At 43.7% G+C, this 21,900-nt stretch overlaps 1 protein-coding gene across 3 annotated transcripts in view; it reads right to left on the bottom strand.

The window, feature by feature from the left end:
- FSTL4 (follistatin like 4) overlaps window positions 1-21,900 on the bottom strand; it is a 187,544-nt gene that overhangs the window by 110,099 nt on the left and 55,545 nt on the right. For all 3 annotated transcript variants that reach the window (XM_052689642.1, XM_052689640.1, XM_052689641.1), the window contains one exon: window positions 15,885-16,133. In XM_052689642.1, the coding sequence (XP_052545602.1) occupies window positions 15,885-16,133 (249 nt within the window). The remainder of the gene's footprint in view (window positions 1-15,884; window positions 16,134-21,900) is intronic.

The raw sequence follows: 21,900 nt of genomic DNA, 5'->3' as shown, positions 1-21,900 counted from the left end.
CATTTGGATAGGCCTTTATTCAATTAGACCCACGAGTCTGGGAACAACCTTTCTCATTTTGTAGTATGCTGAAGAGAGCATCTGATCTGACGCAGTTTGAATGTTCCTCTAAGCAGAGCAGCAGGTAGGAATTACGTCTTAATTGCAGCATCTCTCCTCGACACACAGCAAGACAAATCCTTGTTACCAAAAGGTTTATTTTTGTTGGCTGTCTTGAGACAGCTCATTATAAGCGATCACCAGATGTCACCAATTCTTCATAAGCATACAACAGAAAGAAATTTTTCCTGCAAAAATCCCCGACAACTGTCAGCTGAAGTGCAACAAGAGACTCAAACTCACCATTCCCGAGTACTTTAAGCTGCAGTGTATTACCCCTTTCTCTATTAATTATCTAAGATACACCTACTGAAATATGAAAGATGCATTCTAATCGTGTCTACACTAATAAGCTCTCGTGAACAGAATCACAGAACAGCCTGGGTTGCAAAGGACCACAATGCTCATCTGGTTCCACCCCTGCTGTGTGCAGGTCACCAACCAGCAGCCCAGGCTGCCCAGAGCCACATCCAGCCTGGTCCAGAATGCCTGCAGGGATGGGGCATTCACAGCCTCCTTCCAATCTAAACCTCCCCTGCCTCAGTTTAAAACCATTCCCCCTTGTCCTATTACTACCCTCCCTCATAAACAGACGTACCCCCTCCTGTTTATACTCTCCTTTCAAATACTGGAAGGCCACAATGAGGTCTCCCCAAAGCCCTGTTTCATCCCAACCTCCAGGAGCACCAAGAGATGCCCAGTCCAGGCTGGTGCTCAGCACTGCACAGCTCCCAGCAGCCACACTCAGCAGTCCCAAGCTGCCACGTTCCAAGTCAGCAAAGCACAATGGCAGCTGGAATGGCAGCTGGCCATGCTCCTCCATCTCGATTTAAAGGAAATGTCTAAAAGTAGGGTCAAAAACCAACCAGAAACAAGCTTGTCACCTAGAGTCATGTGTTTCACCAGGGGGAATTCCCTGGTATGAAAGCATCCAGCTAAGGACTGCTGTGTGCTGAGCTCAGCAGTCCCAGTGAAACCTGCAGCTCTGCCATCGCCAGAGGCTGAAGTGTCTCTGCCAGGCAGCAGACCGGGGGGGTATTTTCAATTCCTCCTTTCCACAGGCAAATTAAGTCAAGGAGACTTCCTAAGGTAAACGATACGCTACAGTTGCTATAATGCTTTCCCCATTTTCAGTAGAATCTATTTTAAATCAAATTTGGTCACTTTGTTCTCATTATCAACACAGCAAAGAGTTTGAATGACTGTCATCCAAAATATATTAGGCCCTATCTCTCTCATCCTTCACACACAGGTATGCAACCCGGTGCTCTGAGCATCTAATCTACTTTTTACCTCTGGGTTGCTTCGAGAGAAAAATATTCTGTGCACAATCTGTGTATTGCTACTTGCAGATCTGTCAGTTATATTTATTTTACAAGCAGTTTAAGGCACGATGTGAACTGAATTGATGGAAAGATTTTTACAACAAACTACCAGCACTGCAAGAAGCACACAGCACTGATGCACTCCTCATCCCCACCGAATCCCACTCCCAGTGCCCACAGTGAGAGCAGCCATGGCTCCAACTGGGATCCACAGCTGCCTCCTTCCTACACGTGACCCCTTGGCTTTGCTTTTCAGGCATGTTTAAGAGTATGCATGCATGGGTAGAAGATACACCAGTTGGAGCTGAGAAAGCATTAACGCATCTGCAAAATTTGGGAATCGCTATTAGGACCTTGAGCGCCCTTTGACCAAACTCCCCCGAGATGCCTGGGCTCCTGCCAAATAATTCCACTTCTGCAGAGGCTGATTTGGGATAAGCCTCCATCATCAAATGGCAAAGCTTCATTGTCATGCTGAGGCTTACAGAGGAATTATCACCACCTGCCTGAGCTCACAGTGTGGGTTGCATCGATTCCATTGCACATCCATGGATGCTCCTCCCCTCACAGCCCCAGCGCCAAACTAACTTGTACAGCTCTGCTGCCAGCCTCAGCACCTGTACTTCCAACCCCAAATGCAGGGAAAACACTCAGCAAATTGCTTCAGCTTAGGCTGTGACCCATGGACAGTATTTTATGGTAACAACGAGATCTGAGAAGAATGAGGAAAAACTGCTTTCAGCTGTGGGATGTGAGCAATTAAACCAGAATCCATTAAAATGACAAGGCGTTAGATAGAGTGCATGACCCTGTAAAGTTACTTTCTACTAGAAATATATTCAGCTATTTCTACATCTGAACCTGGTCTGAAGATAAAGATTCATCTATTTAACATTAAGGGATTTCTGCAGCCATAACTGTTAAAAGCAGCTACTTAAAAATGTAAATTTGAGTGCAAGATCCAAACACGTTTTACACAAATGCACATATTTGCATTTTATTCCACAAGTTATGTTTACATCCACTTTTTTGGGTATTTATTGCAGTGCAATCTGTGAAAGCACTGACAATTAAGCCTTAATCCAGCCATAATAAAACGCAAAAGCATTTATATAAAAAGCAAAAAAATTAAATTCCTGACTTCAACAAAAGTTGTTACAGGCCTCAAAAGCCCAAGCACCATGAAAATCCTTCAGTGTTATAGCACATAAAAACACATTCATTCATACTGCCTCACTCCCCACTGACTCCACTGTACACTGAAACTCCATGATCATAACCAGCACCTGCAAAACCTACAAAGGTTTTATATAAAGCCTAGGGTGCCATCAGTTTTTGCATGCAATCAATGATTGGCAGAGAAAACCAGAATCATTAAGGCTGGAAAAGACCTCTATAATCATCAGCCACAACCAAGCAACCCACCCTCACCGTGCCCATTCACAGAATCGTGGGATGTGTGGTGCATTTTGCCTACGTTCCCATCACTTCCTACCTGAAAAGTCTGCACAGAGCAGGTGTGAGGCTGTAGTATTTAAGGATGTCCACAACAGATGGCAGAAACGTGGGAAAACTGATAGCATTTTCGGTCGCTGGAGAGCAAAGCTTTGGAACATAGCTGTTAGCATCTTCATTTGCAACTGCTGCATGAAGAAATCGCACAAAGGCTGCATGAAGGCACAAGCCATGTGAGCAAACAAACTCATGGAGGAAAGTGCTTGGTTAAGACAATAAATAAGACATGCTGAGCAGCAATTTTTGCAGCGTTAATTTGATGCAAGCACTTCTGTTCTCACTGGTATAAAAGGAGCCCTGCCCTCCTTTCCCTCCAACCCGGAGGGAAGAAATTCCTTCTGCCCCGAGAACAGCATTAACACCAAAGTTGGCCCGGAGCTGCCAGCCTAAGTCTATGCTGTGGGAAATGCAGGCAGCAATGCAGGCAGGGAGATGTGGAGGTGAGGAGGAGTGGGTGCTGAGGGCGCCCAAAGATCATGAGATCTGCACAGCGAGCAGCACCCACAGCACCACCCAGCTGCCTGCCAAGCTGCTGAGTGCGTGCCACCTGCCTGCTCACACCATGCTTCTTCAGGCTTCTAACAGCTTGAAAACTGCAGGATAACATGCAGCTCTAACTCCGTGCTTCACACTGCCATACCACATGCGGTGCTGCACTGCAGCACTCTCCAAAAGGGTGAGCTGCAATTAGTTAAAAATTACAGTTTATCCATGCTGAGAATCCCTTCTTGCATCACAGCTCAACGCCCTGCAGCAAAGAACTCTGCTTTAAATATACATCGACAGCATTTTCCCCCACAATTTCTCAATTTTGTTTTATGCTCTTTAAACATTTTATTTTGTTTTACAATGACAGACTTGATTACGAGGTATTAGTTTACAGAGATGTTCAGGGGGAAACTGCTTCATAAAAATAAAATTAGAAGGCATGAGTTACTTCCCTTCATAAACTTTTTCATTTTCTATAGCTTAAGAGGGATTTAATACTGTATTGAAATTCTGAGTGTCAATACTTCACCTGAACGGATTCCCTGCTGTAAAACTCCCACAAATGTTCCCTGTGTAGTTAAGGATTAAAAACTGTTCTTGCAGTAATAAGTTAAGGACAGCATGCTGATGAAGACCCTACATCAGTTTTGATCAATCAGTGCTAGGCTGTTTTAGAGAGGTGTATATCCAGAATTCAACATTTGATATTTTCATTAGACAATTATTAAAAGTGAGGGGGACAATCCAGAAAGACAGACTGAGTTACTCCAAACGTACCCTGCCATGGAATCCTCTGTAGTAAATGGAGTCTAAGGGACTTATGGAGGAGGCCAAGAACCTGCAAAGGGGATGATGTCCACATGGGACACGTCTCCTCTACCAAAAAAACCCACAAAAGAATACATCAGTTCTCCTCTCTGCACTTCTTACTGCATTGAGAAGCAGCACAAAGCAACCCTCTGCAGAGCAGTGGTATCAGTACAAGCAGTGACTGTCGCTATAACCAACTCTCAGTACTGCTGAGGTCTGCAGAGAAGTCATGCAACTGCCACCTGCCACAGCTGCTATGATCCTATGTACAGTTCCTCATGTGATTATAAACAATATTACCGAGCTCATGCTTTGCAGATCAAAGATAACTGCAAACTGCCAGCAGAAATACAATTGCAATAAACCACTAGCTAACACCCTATTCTGTGCTTTTTGTGATGGAACGCTCAGGTTTTTCCCTTCTGTAGCAAATATCAAGCCTAACACAGTAATAACAGGAAAACTGAGTGCAGCGCTTTTGGAAGTGCTCAGAAGTTTCCTCACTCTGCATTATTTACCAGTGAGCTCAAAGCAGAAGATTTTGCATCGATGTTACGTGATTTTTTTTAAAGCCTTTAAACGTCACAGATGAAGGCAGGTGCTTGCAGGCCTCCCAGAAACATGCACAGCTGCATACAGCACAGAGAGGCAGGACGTAGCATCAAACCTCTGCGTGATCATCTTACCTACTTTCTCAGCATTTGAAATCTCTCAAAAGGCACAAAGTTCACTTCAGCTCTGTTTTAAACAATACCTGCTCACTCACAATGTAACTCAGCCTGAGACTGAGTTGGAACATCGTTTCTATAACAGCTTAACGTACTTTCTTTCATACATTAAGTTTTCTCCCGTTGATCAGAGCAAGGATTTTCAGACGTTCATCTCCACCATTCAGAAGCACTGCAGGATGCTGACCCACCCAATGCTCGGAGTGCTGCCCTGCACTGCAGGCCTCCTTCTTATCCCAGCTTAAAACTGCAGCTTCTTGGCTTTCCCAAAGGAAAAAGAACATAGCAGCCCACTGCCTGGCACCAGGAGCACAAGAGCACTTGTTGGGTGACCAGAAGCAGGAAAAAAGGGGAAGCTTAAGTGAGTAAAAACATGCCCATTTAAAATAAGAGATTTTGGGCTCCCAAACTGAAACGCCTCTTAAAGCAATTTGGCAGATGCAGCTTTCAGCTGCTTTCTGAGTGATGAACACCATGAGACGATGTTAAGAAAATATCAGTAAATAGGTTAAAGATATACTTAGAGATGTGGTAATTCTACCTGATTGCTTTGAAAATGTCAGAGCTCTCCCAGCTCCTTGTAGGGGACCAATAGCTTTTTCTGGAGCCTTTTTGAGGAACAAGGAGACAAAGCTCAGGGATTCCAGGTAGCTACGTGTCTGCTGGATGCACTTTTGGATACTGGTGGTATTTTACATGTGCTATTGTCAAGAAAAATAAGTTGTATTGCTCCATTTGGAGAGCTTAGACTACCAGAGATAATGCAGCGCAGGTCAGATGCCACTACAAACAACAGCCACTTCTATTACCCTAACAGTAGCAAACATGTAAGAAGCAGTTCTTAAATACTTCTCCAGTTTTCACAGTTTTGAAGCCTCCAAAACAAAGGTGAGTGCAATAAAGTGTAAAGGAGACGCATATGACCTCTGCTGATTCAGAGCAGGTGCTCTGCAGCAAGACTGAAAGGGAAAAAACGAGCCAGATGTCCATATAACACAGGGAAAGAGAGTGCAGAAAAGAAAAAGGAAAACAGTGTTCCCAAAATTATATTCAGTAATTTCTGTCCAATAGGAAAATGCTGTCAGTCTAAGAAACTGACTGAACGTACCTTGAAACAGAGGCCCAGCTGGAAGAGTCCGGCAGAACCGAGCTGTTCAGCTGCAGAAGAGCCCAAGGAATTGGCAGGAACTGATGAGCCCAAAACTGCAACCTGTCCACATTTCTGAAGCGACCCCAAAGTAGCTGTGCTCCGATCTGCACAGGCTCATTATGTAAAATAAAGCCTAGCTGAATGCCAGCGGGGGCTGCAAAATGCCTTCAATTACCTGTAGGTTCTGTTCCAGCAACGGTGTGGCCAAAATCTCATGGGCCCAGCGGTGCTGGGCTTTTTGTCCTAACAGCCTTTTACCTCCTCAACTCCACACAGCTACAGCAAGATTTTCTGCTGCTCTGTTTGGCTCTAACAAGCCATTTCACCTTTAAAACCAAACAAAATGTGACTGGGAGAATTAAACATTTTCCATAGAGCCCTGTGTGACTGTGATGCCCAATTATGAGCGCGAGGCAGATATTTGCCAGGTGTGCTGACACCTCTTATCCGTGCTGGACATGAGGCTGTGGCCCAGTGCTACCTGGGGTGTCCCAGATCCCAGTGCTCTTGCTTCCTATCAATTACATTCTCCAGAAAACAGCCACGTCTCCCTCCTGCCTACAGCAGGGCCGAGGGTGAAGTCTGATGATAACCAGCGCATGGAACAAGTCGGGAAGTCAGAGGAACTCATGGATGGAGATGCACAGCATTGTGACCTCCCCACCCCTGGCAGTCCCATCCCAAAGCAGCACTGCAGTGGTTTTCTTTCAGCCTGCTGTACACCTTGGGCAAGTAGAGCACAGCAGAAGACAGCCCAGCAAAACCCACTGCATGGCAAGGGATGCCCAAGAGAGATCTCTTCTTACTTCTATGCCCTTCTCTCATTACAGTCCAAGCACAGCTCTGATCCAAAACAAAGATGAAAAAAAAAAACCAGAGGTTCCTGAGAGCCCACAAGCACTTTGTTATAGCATTTTACCTGCAAGGCACCCAGCTGCTGTGCACGGGGACCACTTCATGCAGCTGGTCCTGCCACTCATCAGCCTTTGACATGGTCTGAGAATCCCATTTCCTAATGAGACTTGCTCTAATTGGCCATGCAGCTCCTCCCAGAGGAGCCCTGACAGAGTTCCTGCAGCAAACACAAAGCTAAACCCCATTTTCCTCAAATAGCCAGGAACATTTGCTTGCTGGCAACGCGCCTGTTGGTAAACCAATTTGCTAAAATATTCATAAAATAGCAAACTAAAGGGCTGCAGATTCAGCCAAAGCGATTATAGACAAAATTAAAATAAAATATTCACCGCAAATGTTTTTGCAGCATTTCCTCCAGATTTACTGAGAGGGGGAAAAAAAAAAAAAAAAGTCAATGAAGTCATGGTAATGCCAAAAATCTCAGAGGGAGAGCAGGGATGGAGGGAGCTGTGCAGTGTGAGCAGGGCATTCGTGTTCCTAATCCTGCAGGGGGAACCAGGGTTGGGGCTGCTGGGCCAGGACAACAGAGAGTCAGTACTGCTGCCCAGCCAAGCACTGCCTGAGCTCTGGCTGTGAGGCAAAAGCTCTGCACGTATTCTGGATGCAATCAAATTCTGCCCCTTGAGGCTTTTCTATGCCTTGATCATAATGATCTGAACAGGATAAACAGATAAAATTCCACTGACACTTCTGTTATTCCCCCCAAACTGCTTCAAAAGTAAAATTCCTCGTGTTATCCCCAAACAACAGGTGCAGTCACTAAATTCTCTTTAACTGCAGTGCCCATGTGGCAGAGGCAAAGCAAGCAAGCAGGGTAAAGCAAATCCCTGAGACAGAATCTGAAAGGAGACTGTAATCATTATGGGAAGAGAGAAAACACCAAGGTTTTTACAGGGGGACCCTCTGCAGGCAAACCTGTGTTTGCTCATCAGGCTGCTTGCAGTGAAAAGAACCCCCACTGAAAGCAAAACAAACACCTTCCTTTTGCATGGACTCCTCACGCCCCAGCCTTTTCACTATGCAGGTTACATTTAAGCAAGCGTGTGTCTTGCTCCACATTGTGCAGTTCTTCCCACCTCTGATTTTTTAACTCAATGAGCAAAATAAACCCAAACAGTGCTTTTTTTCCACCTTTTTTTTTTTCCTCTGTACTTTTATTACTGTGGGAGTTGTTTTTCTTTTTTTTGCTCATCAAGATCCTTATGAGATAAGGAGACTGCAAGTGCATCTGTAAAATCGCAGCATTTCCTTTTCTGTCCCAAAACTGAACGCAGAGCCACTGTCTGCATGGCATCACAGCTGGATAGGCTTCAAAGCCTGCTACTGCGAGTGCCATGCACAGCACAGCTCCCTGTTCACAAACATCACTGCCCACAGCCACATCTCTGCTGACTGGAACTCACAGCCCCAGCCAGACCTTCCCTCCCCTTCAGCCCTGCAAACGTACAGGAAAAAGAACAGCACGTGCCATGGGATTTTTAATGGACCACAGAAGGGATGATTTCAAAGAGCTCTGATGTCCACTTCTGTGATCTTGAGAAAGCCTCTGGTTCCCTCCTAAACTGCAGACTTTCTCTCTGTAGAAGAAGGATTAATATTTTCCCAGTACGCAGGGCTGCTGCAATATCTAATTCATTAATCTTTGTAAAGCCTTCTTGGACACTGATGGAAAACACAAAATACTATTAGCATGAGCCTCCCATTTAAATCTCACCTGGAAATCTTCCTTGTGGGTCTTAATTTGTGACTGATCACTCTACCACAGGGAATGGGATCTGCACATCTGTTACACTGTGGAGCTGAGGCAGGAAGGGGAGCTAACGCTGATGGAAGCCTATTGGTTTTCCTCAGCCACTTAATTGAATCTACAGTATAGAGTCTGATGGTATTCCCCAGCATTCGGAATCCCAATTTGTACCAAGGATTTTTATACTCAGCACCCAGTGAAAGTAGTGTTTGGGCTGAACACCCTTTAATCAGCCATTCTCAAGTGTCAGTCCTTTTCATCTTTAAAGCACTCTTGAATCTCTTTGCCTAAGTCTCCCTTAATTCTAAGATGTATTTGATATATGCAGATTCCATGACTTAGTTTCCAGTGGCCTTTGTTGCAATTGAATCATTCAACCTTTAATGTTCGTCTCAACCTTTCAACCTTTTCAACTGTCTTTTAAAGTGATCGCCTGGTCTTTCACAATTGTTGCTTTTTGGGGGCCTTAAAGAACATCCACTCCCAACCTCCAAAACCAGAAACAGGAGCTTTGTCGGTAACTGCTGCTCACTGTAACTCTACCCCCAGACCAACAACTTCCCATTCAATGAAGGCTTCTGTTCACTTTGTATTAGAGTCTAGGAAAAAAACATTGGAATGCAAAAGCCAACAGAAGTCATCCTACATGTCTTCCAGTTAATGAGGACAACCAGCAGCTGGTTTTGGAAGGCTGTCAGGCTCTTCATGGTTCTTCTGGCAGCAGCAGTATGCTCTACATGGTATTGCCACTAACATTAAATGTACTTGTTTCAGTCAAAGAATAAATTTAAAATTATCCTTCCACTGAGAATTAATAGGTGCTTGCAACCACAATAGGTCCAAGAGGAAATGCCAGCAAGCTGTTTGGCATCAGAACACCAGATTTACAGAGAAAGAAAGCCTCTTCTATTCAGTTAACATTTGAGATAAAAGGCAGGTGAAATTCTGCAGGTACAACAATGGATGGAAAATAATCTTACAAATCTTAGACAAACTCCTACAAGATCCCTATTACCACAGCCAGGAGCAAACCGCCTCGTGTTTGCATTCTCACATAAATCAATGGATCTTGCACAGCTTACCCCAAAGACAGATGCAGTCAGTTTATATAGGAATCAAGCTGTCAATCACATTTTAAAGGAATCAGCCTGACAATGCAGGTAAAACTGATCATTCTTCAAAAGTCTCAGAGAAAAAAAGCTGATAAAACAGCATGGGAATAACAAGGAATCCTTTGGATATTCAGAATCCTGAAGTATTTGCTGTATTAAGAACTGTATTAGCCTAGTGAAATGAAACAGAAACCTCTATTATACAAAATGCTTATCTCTTTTTCTAACATTTGAAAGCTCTAGCATGCTTACACAGGGCACCAAAAAGATCATTAAAGGCCAATCCTGCATGCTAGAGACCCTGGCCTTCTCCCCAGAGGCATTAATTACAAATCCCAACTCCCCAAGCCCATCTTACTGCCTCCAGCCAGGCAGCAGTGCTGTAGGTTCTAATTGGCAAATATTAATTGTGGGCTGGAAAACGTGCCATTAGCTCACACTCCAATTTTTCCACCTGGAAAGCTGCAGTGCTAAATGGAGCAGGTTTCTCTGCAGCCTGCAGTCCAGCCAACCCAACGGATCTGTTTTGCCACCACTAAATGAGAAAAACACCCAAGATATTCTCCAAGATGTTTTGGAATGCTCTTTTCTAGAAGAAATTACTTCTGCAAGTAACAAAACACAGAACTAACACATAGACAATAAATAAAGTAGCAAGGAAACAAACCACCACCATCTGAGGCTGAATTCATAACTACTGAAGATTGCTGCAGTCCATTTTGCATGAGTTATCAGCCCGGTTGGTTTTTTATCTCTCCTCCCAGTTTGCAATTCTTCTTAACATTTAAGCATTGAAAGTTTGCTGTCATCATGCAGAAGATTATAATGTTCCATAACATAAGAAGAACAAGCAAAACAACTTTTGGAGAATAGGAGGAAGGATGTATAAGAAGTCAAAAATGAAAAATGCCATTTAGACTGTGAAAATGGTGAGACCATGGATAACGCAAAAAAGTTGGGAGAGGCCCCAGCACTGAGACCTCCAGCATCACCTCCCGTTCTGAGCAGGGTGCTCAGGGCTGCTCCCAGCCAGGTCTGGGGTGGTGCAATCTCAGGAATGGGCAGTTGGCAATGCCTATATTGGGAGGCTGCACAGAGGGCTTGCAGTATGGAACGTCCTCTGAGCAGCACTGCAAAGCTCAAACTCAGCAGCAGGACTGTGTACAGAAGGCAGGCAGGCGCTTTACCACACATTTCTTTCCATTTCCCACCCCAAATCAGTATAAAAGTATAACATATTATGAGGCAAAAACTGCCCTTGGCTAAGAAGGAAAATTAAAAGTATTTCCTTAATAGGAAAAAAAAATAACTTTAAGTAATAACAGTAAATTATTGAAAAAATTACTGCTAACATTTTGGGAGAGGATAGAAAAAGAACAAGAACAGGACTGAAATACCAGAGCATGAATGGGTTTTTATAACGCCCCATTTTTCCACACGAGCTCTGCGAGATCACTTAAAATTGGACATTTAGTAGAAGTTGGACTGAATTAAAAAAATTAAAGAATAAGGTAATAAGAACAGCTACATTTACATAATGTGAAGTTCACAAACGTGGTCAGCTGTGCTGCACTGAAGCCATGTGAGAGCTCCAACTAAATCTGACCAGCAGCAGTAGAAAGTCGCTACACATCCCAGCCAGAAAAACTGAGCATCTCATTAAAGGCAGTAATGATACAGCTGGATAAACAGAGTATGCCAGAACCAGAGCAGATAAGGAACGAGTTTGGGCAATAGCATGGCTGCCCTTCCTCTAACAGGGCTGAGCTGATGCTGTGCTTTAGGATTGCTGATCTCACAGGAAACAGCAAGTGGGAAGAAGTGGCAGAGGGGAAGAATATTACTGAATCCTGGAAATGGAAAAGCATGGCACTAAATAGAAGAGCTATTCTTTTTTCCTAGGATATGCTCACTGCTAGAGAAGTAAATTGTTCCTGTGCTTGAAGAGAAAGGGAAGAGGTAAGAGAGGAAAGTCTGTGCTGAGTGGTGAATGTGCAGCTTTTGCTGGCCAAAAACAATGAGAGAAAAAAATAAGTGAACAGACTGAGTGGGTGTAAGAACTCAAAAGGAAAGAAAAATGAATAGAGCAGAAATAAAGGAACTGCTGCCATGGAAGAGCAAAGTATAGTCCAAATCACTGAGCAAAAATGATATAGCAGCATTATGTGAGGCATTTATTCAGATAGGAACATTCCAAGGGCAACTGTTCATTTTGGATATCTGTGGGACAATTGTCATTACAAGCACAGACGTCTCTCTGGTTTTCAGTTACTGGAGTGCTTTTGGGGAAGAGAAACCTCTTCTCTTTGGCAAGGAGCAAAATCATTTTCTCCTGATGTGTTTTGTTACAGAATCAAAATCTCCAAGCAATTCTATGACAACAAGAAATCAAAAAAGCAGTAAAAATATGTTTAAAAAGCAAATAAGTAAAAAACCATGAAGTCTCAAGCAAAGCCTTGTTCAATGAGAGAACAAAACTGCTTCGTAACGGTGAAGACAGACCAGGGAGGGGTTCAGCAGCTCAGTGCACGAGGGATATTTCCCCAGAGACCTCTGGATGTAGGACTTCTGCTTTGTGGCACTCCCCTTTGGGTCTCAACTCCTAAGGAAGGTTTCCTACCTATTTATGGACTGTTTGTCAATCAACCAAAAGGGGGAACGTAGGTATTTTTCTGCCTCTTTCTACTCCTGGATCTCACCAGCCTCCCCCAGCAGACCCAGCTCCAAGTCTGCAGTCTGGGTGCTGCTGCCCTCGGGGAAACCTTTCAAAACCACAACATTGATGCAATCCACCTCTGTGTGCTGAGGGGAAAAAAAAGCACAGTGCTTCTAGTCACACCATGAAGAATATGCTGAAAGACCTCAATCATTCCCCAACATACCAACACAGGAAAGAAAGAGAGCTCTTTCCTGTGGGCTTTGTTATCAGCCTACTATGGACAATCTGAGGTCACAGCCCTAAAAAGGGAGCGGAGGTTCTTTTTACCTGTTGCACCTGACAGCCCTCCTGTTTGTTGCTGATAACTGGGCAAACCAGCAGAGCACACAGATGCTGCTGTGTGCTTCTGGGCAGGGCTTTCAATCCTAATTGAAGAAGCCAACTGGGACAAAAAAACACGAGGAAGCCCACTCAGCAGCCTAATTAGATTCAAATAAGTAAACTGTTTACTCGAGAGAAAACAAATAGCGTATGCCCATGATAGATACCTAACATCTAGGTGAAACAATACATCGTGCACCTTTCAGATGGTTCTCCAGTCACAAAACTTACACTGCATTTACAACGCTACTGTGCATATCTGTAGATTAACAGCTTAATATAAATCTACTGATATAAAGAAGTTGTTCAGTCTCCTGTTTGTAAATCAAGAATGACAAAGAAATGAAATGATACACAGATGGTTACCCCAGGAGCCACATATCAGGAAGAAGAGCCGAAACCAAATATTCCTCAGTCCTACTCTGCCTGTTTATTCTCCCTTAAGGTAAACTCTTTTTCTCCTACATTTTATCTCTGCAGACAGTCATGAAAAGTACTTTATTACTCATGATGGAAGTGAAGAGAGTTTGTTTCTTTCTCTCTTTCCATAAAGCTTTTATTTTGCTGGAAAGCAGATTTAAGGAATGCCCCATTGCAAGAGTTTAAGGGTTACTTTAAACTGGGACACAAAACTACAACTTCTGACATCATTTCATGGCCTGTTCAGGAAAGCATTCAAGCATGACATTGTACCATTAGGTATAATACAGCCATTCCAGAGGCACTGATTACTGCAATGAGAACTCATCTTCTTTAGCAGTATATGCGATAAGGAATGAATAAAAACCCAGGCCAGAAACATCACTGTAAAAAGGCAGGCTATGTACGAGAATGGAAAAAAAAAATCTATAGACATCTTGTGGGGAACTGGAAAAGAAAAACCCGCAGTGCCAAGTGGGATTCGGGGATGCTGAGCATCCCTGGAAAAGAAGATCTGTATTTCCCCCCATCCAGTCCCAATCCTTGGGGTTTAAGGTCCCTTCCAACCGTAACCACTGTATGACTCTATGACCCAAAGACAAGTCCTCAGAGTAAACAAGACTTTGCAATGTTGAGCAAAGCAGAGTCTAGACAAGTCTTGAATTCTGGGGCTGGTGTCTCAGGACTTCCTCCAAAGCACGAGAACTCTAAGGTGTTCCTATCTACAAAAGGTATCACAAAGATAAATTAAGTCTCTATAAAAAGCTGCTTTAAATGGGCCCCTCTTTCATAAGTAGACTCTTCTACCATCACCCACTTGCAAGTATTAGTAAATGAGCACTTCTGATGGATAGCCGTGCACACAGTCAAACTCCTCAGGGCCTCAAGTGCCCATTGAGCTGAAGATAAAAGAATTATTTTCATATTTGATCACATAAATGTCACTGGAGATATTTGCAACAGCCCACTCTAATCTTTCTGTAGGTAGACAGAGGCATATTCGACAATCAGTTTTCAAGATATACTCCAGTGAGACCCTTATGTGGCCTCTCATTAGAAGTAAAATAATTTACGACTACTTCCACTCCCTGGCATTATATGACACTCCTCCCAGTACCGCAGCCTCACTTGATTTGTGACAGGAGGTACACAGCCCACAAGTTATTAACAGAAAAAGATAAAAGACTCCATCCCAACAGCACTTCAGTGCAATAATGATAATGAAATTTACTGTCGTACCTGTCCAACAACAGCAGATGATTGCATCCTACTGGTAAACCAGAACCGTCTTTAACATCAGCACAGCTGAATTCCTACTGGACTCAGGTCTCCTGACACAAAGGGAGAGGCAACAAAGCAGAAGCACAAAGCTTCTCTGCCCCTTGACATTCCTGTTTGTGTACCTCCTCCTGCACGTGGTCTCCATGTGCTTTCTTAGCAACTTCATTGCTTTCCAAGATCAGAAGAGCAGATCCACCAAGGCCAAAGCAAGGCTTCAATCTTAGATAGAAATTTCCTGTTCATTATTTGCAGGAGCCCATATTGCTATGAGCTAAATCTCAGCAGTAAGCTATCTACTTTTTCCCTCTGCATTACATACATAATTATTTGGCTATAAAGTTGATCCAAAGATCAATAGATCAAAGATCTGGAAAAAAAAGTCACAAAACAGCAAACATTTGTGAACAGATGCATATAAGCCTTGCTTCAGAACCTTTTTCTTTCTGTGCATACACCCAGCCTCAGAAAGCCATTTGAAGTGCTCCACTTCTGGGCACAGACATTTTTGCAACCAACCGATCTGCCACTTCTTTTCTGCAGGAATACATCTCCAACACTTTATCATTTATTTGCCTGTCACTGTTCTTCAGCTCTGATGGTGTGTTTCCTGCTTTTCTAACTTCATCTCAACAACTTTTCTCCTTTGCCTGTGTCATTTGCCTACATGGGCTGCACTGCAATTATCAGCTGTGGTGCTTTTGGAGGAAACATCGACCCCACAGAGATGACAGATCCCTCAATGTTCCCAGCACGACCACACTACCAGATGTCAGACTCTCATTGCCAGGGCTTGGAGAGCAGTCAGTGAACGATGCTGCTCAGCACGTAGAGATTCAGCTTCCACATTCAGTATTAGGAGACAATTATTTTTTTTCCCCTCACTTGTGCAACAAATATTTGTTAATACTGTATACATTTTTCATAATGCCTTAGTCCTTGTCAAATCCTTAGCCAATGAATCAGCTTTAAAAGGTTATTACACTGGAAGCTGTAAGTACTGGGTATAATATAACTTGCAGCGCACTCAAAGCATGCACCAATGTTAATTATTGATTAGATCACAGTTTGATTACATTTTGGGTGACGACACCCAGGGGTTTAGATAACTGCATAAAACATTGTGTTCTGTTCCACAGAGACCCAGAATAAGTCATCCTTTAGAAATAAAGCACATTATTCAGTCATTTATCAGGATTACAGTAAGATGAGTGATGGAAGTTATACAGAAGTATTCATTTTTAATGATGTCCTACCTTTGAAGAAACAGTCCTTGCTGTGGATAATGTAGATTTTCTTCCTCTGAAGACATGAGGCTCGATGTAACTGACAGTGATTTTCATAAAATTTGCCATCAGATCCACATACTGGCATGTAGCTGGACTTGCAGTCTTCTACACACCTGCACTCAGGCTGGTTGGTGTCCCTGTTCACCACACACCTACTCCCTCGGCCGCAGTACTTCTTCTCACATGATGCATGCAGGCCATCCTGACCATAAAGAACTGCACAGAGAGAGAGAAAAAAAAATTCAGCATTAGCAATATTTACCTAACAGACCATCCTTGTCTGCTGCACAGCAGTGCACAGTCATTACAAGTGCAGAAGCTAAAAGGTTCCCAAGGCTAAAAGCACACTGTGACAGCAGCACGGTGGCAATCTGCAGAGCATCTCCACTTCTGTGCTCCCAGACCTCCAGCTCTGAGTCATCAACATCTCAAGTATGTGCAGAAAGTGCTTCCCTGAGAAGTGGCAGACGTGGGGCTGTTCATTCTTCTAAGCTTCTGCAAAATTAGACCCTACAATAGGAACTAGTGAGAGTATTCCAGTGCCAAAAATTTGGGCATGACTTGGACTCAAGAAGCCATTCTGAAAGCCTACACTCTGGCAGACTTACTGCATATAACGCTCTGAATGTTACTGCAACTGTCTGCTGTTTGATACCATTAAAAGGCAAACTGAGCTGCCCCAGTGCTGTAACATTTTCTGCTTCTGAAGTCAGAAGGCTTGCAAGAGAACATCATTATAATTCATACAGGACAGGATACTCCCAAACAAGCCACTACTCAGAGCAATAATTAGCATTACATTCAGCAAAGAGAGTTGCAGGGAATTAGATTACTCTATGCTAATTGGAGCACACAAAGCAGCAAATTGTAAAGGAAAGCTGCAAAAGGCATAATTAAAGGAGGAATAAACATTTAGCAGCGTACAACCTGCTGCCTGCTCTGCACAGCCTCCCGACAGCAGCCACCCCTGTGCTGTGACTCGATCTGGATCAGCAGGTATGAAGCAAACCCCAGCTGTCCATATTCACCACATGTAGGATTGGTTCTCAGTGAGTTTTTGGTGTGTCCCAACCTCTCACCCCAAAACCTCCATCACACACAATGGAGATGTGAGGAGCATCAGCAATAGCTGCTTCAACTTACTGGTCCTATTTTTTTTAATGCTAAATTCCTTGCTAACAACCACATAGTCCCTGCTTGCCCAACCACTTCAAGCCACATGAAACATCCCATGTTGAGTCCACTTTTCCATCAAGCAATAAGGGATTAAAGCATGTTCATAAAGATGAGTAAAAGTTCCCACAAATTCCATTTGGTTTGGTCCCCATTAAGTCTTTGTTTTACCTGAAAGAGGGGAAAATATCTGCTACTGGAGGATTAACTATTTGACTCAATAACTCATTAAAATTCTTCCAACCTTAGCAAGCTAGGTAATATTGACTTTTCCTGACTCATAATAAACTAGAAGGTCAGAGCGTCCCTGAGCAGTGCAAAAAAATACAGTCCCTGGAAAGCATATCTAAATATTCTTTATTTATATACTAATTGTCCCAGGGTTTCTGAAAAACATCCTCAAGAATACACACTTTGTGACCTCCAGGTGAGCTCATTGCCGAGGGCACCAGCACTCAGCCCTGCTGCCTTTTGGAGCAGCACAGAGGCTCAGGTCAGCTCCAAGCATCCTAGAATCATTGAACCACTGAGGCTCAATAAGGTTCAAGACATGCATTGGGCACAGTGACCACCGTGATACTTACAACCAAGATTCTGGTGTTACTGCCTACATACACATAATTGGGTACAACTACAGCACAGCCCCCCCCATGCTGATAGCTGCAATTCTCCCTAGACCCAGCACCAGCTGAGCACCACACAATGCACCTCACCAGAGGTTATCGCCCCTCCTGCTGACCACATCCTGCCCCAATGGCCATCACACACAGCAGCAGCACCTCTTGAAGCCTCAAGTATCAGTATTAACTTGGCATTGATGAAAGCAAAAGCAATTCCTATTGCAAAGACAACGTTGTTTTATTTTTTCCTTTTTTAAACAACACAGCAAAGATTTGTTTACCACCAGCTTATACAGCAAAGCACTCTGGCTTTTCTATCACCACCTGGTTACTATGGAGAAGCCTCATAAAGCCTGTGTGCTTTCATGTCTTGCTCCTTTTGTTCAGTTTGGTTTATTCTGTGTTCCCAGATGAAGAACTCCTGTTTGAACAGAAAGGGAGGTGGGCTGGAGAGCCCACAAACAGCATGGAAAGCAAGAGCTGTGTAATCAGTAATCCAGACACCCAAATCCACCGATAGCAGCACGCAAGCAAGCAGAGTGTTAATATAGGATTTCTTTGCCAGAATCTGATAATGCTGCTCATAGCCCCTTAATTGAATTACTCCCTGAATATTCCTTGGAGGAACTAAAGGTCCCCGCACGCACACTCAGCCATGCAGACAGGCCCTGCGCTAGGAAGAGTAAGGAACACAGGACACAGAACAGTGGTGGAAAGCCAGAGGATGGAAGGTTTCCACCTGTAAAAGCTCTGCTGTCTTTACCCAGGTAAGCAATCAACCTCCAGCAGCACCGACACCAGGACCAAACAGGCAGGGCAGCAGCAAAAGCCATCGTTAGCTGTGCTGTGTTATTAGAAGTGACTGCATTCCTCACTCTTACGAGGATTATTAAAAACAGGAAAGGTAATCAAGTGAAACCACCAAGTACGTACATGTGGTACACATGAGCTTCACTGCACAATATATTCAATTTATTAGTTGCAAAGAAAGTCATACACTTAGGTTAAAGATGGGTCGTCTTGCCAAACAAGCCACTTTTCAATGCTAATTAAGTTTACCCAACATGGCTAGTGATTGATTTGTGGTGGTACAGTCAAGTCAGTTTGCTGGAGAGAGGAAGCCCATTTGTGTACATTCGCAAATCCCCGTCACTTCCTCAAATCAGCTTCTGCTGCCCACGAGGAATTTGGCATTCCACTCAAAACCCAACAAAGCTGGGTACAGGCGGTACAATAACCGAGTTTGGGAACTGGGGAAGGTGCTAATGGCTGCCTTCATCTCAAGCAAGACTTCAGGAAATGAAGATGCTATTGCTCTGTTTAGACACTGGAGGATACACGTCCTTTGGCTGCTCGTTAATTTATAATGACTTGGGCAACAGCTGCTATTACATGTCACTAAACATGTTACAGATCAGACTGGAGCTATCAGGCAATTCAGTGTTTTCAACATCCAAATCCAACCCTACTCCTTACCTGGGCAAAGCCCCCAAAGAGTTCAAGGAAAGGCTGGGCTGGTGACAAGCACTGACTTAAGACCAAGCAGACAAACCTATCACACACAGAGCAAAGCCAAAAACCAAACAGCTCTATCAGGTTGCTGCTCACATGTTGCAGAAATGCAAATTACTACATTTACATTTAAGAAGCCAGTTTGTCTTCAAGGAGCAGTGCACTGCTGCAGGCAGCTGGACACCCCAGTTCATCTGTGAAGGAAAGAGCTGAGGCTTTACATCAGCCAGAACTGGAAGCTTTAATTATGAGGAACCAGAGATGGGTGTAACTACAACTGGAAGCTCTCACTCCAACTGCTTCCAAGGCAAATTGTTGTAAAGCAATAAAATGAAATCTTCTATAGTTGTAAAAACACTCAGTCTCCAAACTTCATTTGTTACTTCCAAGAAGGAACGCAGTGAGCTCACAGGTCAGCAGCCACTCCTCCCCCACCTTGACACTGACTTACAGCATTTTCCTTTGCTACCATGCTGAGGTCTGAAGCAGTGCACCTGCAAGCACTTTTTACTGCTGTGAAGTATACCTGCTGGTACATGCAGATGTCCATTTGCCAGCTGAATACGTTCCACATGTGCTTGAGCATTACTCTGCTGGCTGTTCACACAGATCCACACACACGTAAAAGTGATCAGCCAAACTTCACTCTTTGCTGGCAACACAGCATCCAACGCAGCAGCACGAGGCCCCAGAGCTTCCCTTCCCAGCACAACTTCAACACATGCCTTGAAGTAACAAAAGTTCAGGTGCATGACTATTGGACCTGGCTGCTGCTATGAGCAGATGCCAGTGCTGCACACATTGTTACTACTGCAATAAAATAAGAAAGGAAACAAAGCAAGAATTTCATAATTAACTGCTCTGAGTTTCTCTGTTTTTCACTGTACTCCTGTTATGGAAGTGGCTAAGCAGAAAAGTTGCAGTGAAACTCCTAGTGCAGGGAATGGCAGCAGCACAGCCATTAGCTCTGTTACTTGCCCTTGGTGCTGTAACTTATTTATTCTTACAAAGCAAAACCAGCAACTTGTCCTGGAGGAAAACACAGAAAATGAGATGTCTTCAAGTCCGTGTTTTTCTAAGGATGCTAACTATTTGGTTTCCAGGCTCAGGAGATAACTGGGGGGAAACATCTTGGAACAGAAGGGGAAGGATGCATCAGCCTCTGCTGAGGAGCAAATCAGTCACACACTAATTTGGATGTTCTACAGGGAGCGAAACACGGGATGACACACAAACCCTCCTGCAAACAAAAATTACCCAAACTTCTCATTATTTCAGGTTTCCTACTGAGAATTCTTGCAGAGTTTTTTCTTTTTTAAAAAAACGATAAGCACCTAAAGGAAAGGGAAATTGCATGCAGGAGTCCCATGGGCAGTAGTTACAGGGCTGACACCAACACTGAGGGTCTGCGCCTGCCATTTAATACCAAAGACACTGCTCCACGTTCAGCAACGACGTGCAGTTATTCTGCAAACAACAGCATGAAACATTCAAAATCATAGAATTGCTTTCTCTACCAACAGTTAGATCTGAAAATCGGGATCAATGTCATCCCAGTGTAATTAGACTTATTTTTGCTCACTTTCAAATCCTTTTAACCACGGTGACACCAAGAGCTCAATTAAACTACATTTTTGGGTGGCACTTTGGTTTATGAAGGTATAACATGAAAAACAGCCAGAAGAAATAAAAAAATCTAAAGCAATGTGAAGTCTTTGCACAGATTACTGAGGAAGAAACACGGACCAAAACGAGACCATATATATATTTAGGCCCTTGCCATGAGACTCTACCACGCACAATTTGCCTGATTGTTCTGCTATTGAAAGTGCTAAGAAGGTGATTCATAAAATTGCTCTTTACTCAATGTTTACCTAAGTTTATCTGTGATAAGTACTTCATATTGAAGGCAATTTTATCCCATCGCTGCCGTGCAGCAAGTCAGGATCTGTGCCCAAGCCTGCACTGCTGAGCACACGTTATATAGGGGTCCACACAGATGCTGCCTGCACTCACTGGAGGATGGGACGTGGTGTTTCCTTCAGCACCCACACTTAGCATGTTGTGAACATCCTGGTAAAGTTGGACAGGATGAGCACACACACGGATCTGTTTTGCTTGATCACGCATTTAATTACCTCAGTGCTGCATGGTGTGAATAATGCAGAAACTTTCCAGTGTCAGATCTTGAGGGAACAGATCATATTAATACTTGGGTTTCTTTGACAAAACCGTGTCAGAAGAATACACTCTTCTGAAGAAAGGCAATGAAATTCCCACAGGTGACTGCTCAAAACCAGCCTTGTTGCCTTTAATCTCTCTCATCAATCTCCTGCCTGCCCCAGCCCCTCGCTCCCCCTCTCAGGACCTGCCTCGCTCTCCTTGCTTTCAGTTCCCTTTCATCCTCTGACCAGCACAGCAAGCCCCAGCGCTCTACAGGCTGCAATAAAAGCTATGAGAAATCAATAACAGTGTCATGCATCTTTCTGCTATTCCTTCAATGAAGTTCTTGTGGCAGAGACTGTGAAGAGGGTCAAATTCAATAATGAAATAACTACAGGTGACGTGCGTGTTCTCCTGGTGAATTCGCCAATTATATTACCAACAGAGCTGCCAGAGGCAAGCTGAACAAACAAGATGCTTCCAGTTGCCCGTGTTATTAAGCTTTAAACCCAGCC

Source organism: Tympanuchus pallidicinctus, unplaced genomic scaffold (genome assembly GCF_026119805.1).
Source record: "Tympanuchus pallidicinctus isolate F22 unplaced genomic scaffold, pur_lepc_1.0 scaffold25, whole genome shotgun sequence".
In the NCBI taxonomy this organism is placed as follows: domain Eukaryota; kingdom Metazoa; phylum Chordata; class Aves; order Galliformes; family Phasianidae; genus Tympanuchus; species Tympanuchus pallidicinctus.
Note: the sequence above shows the minus strand (reverse complement) of the source record. Positions and strands in the feature narration are given on the sequence as shown.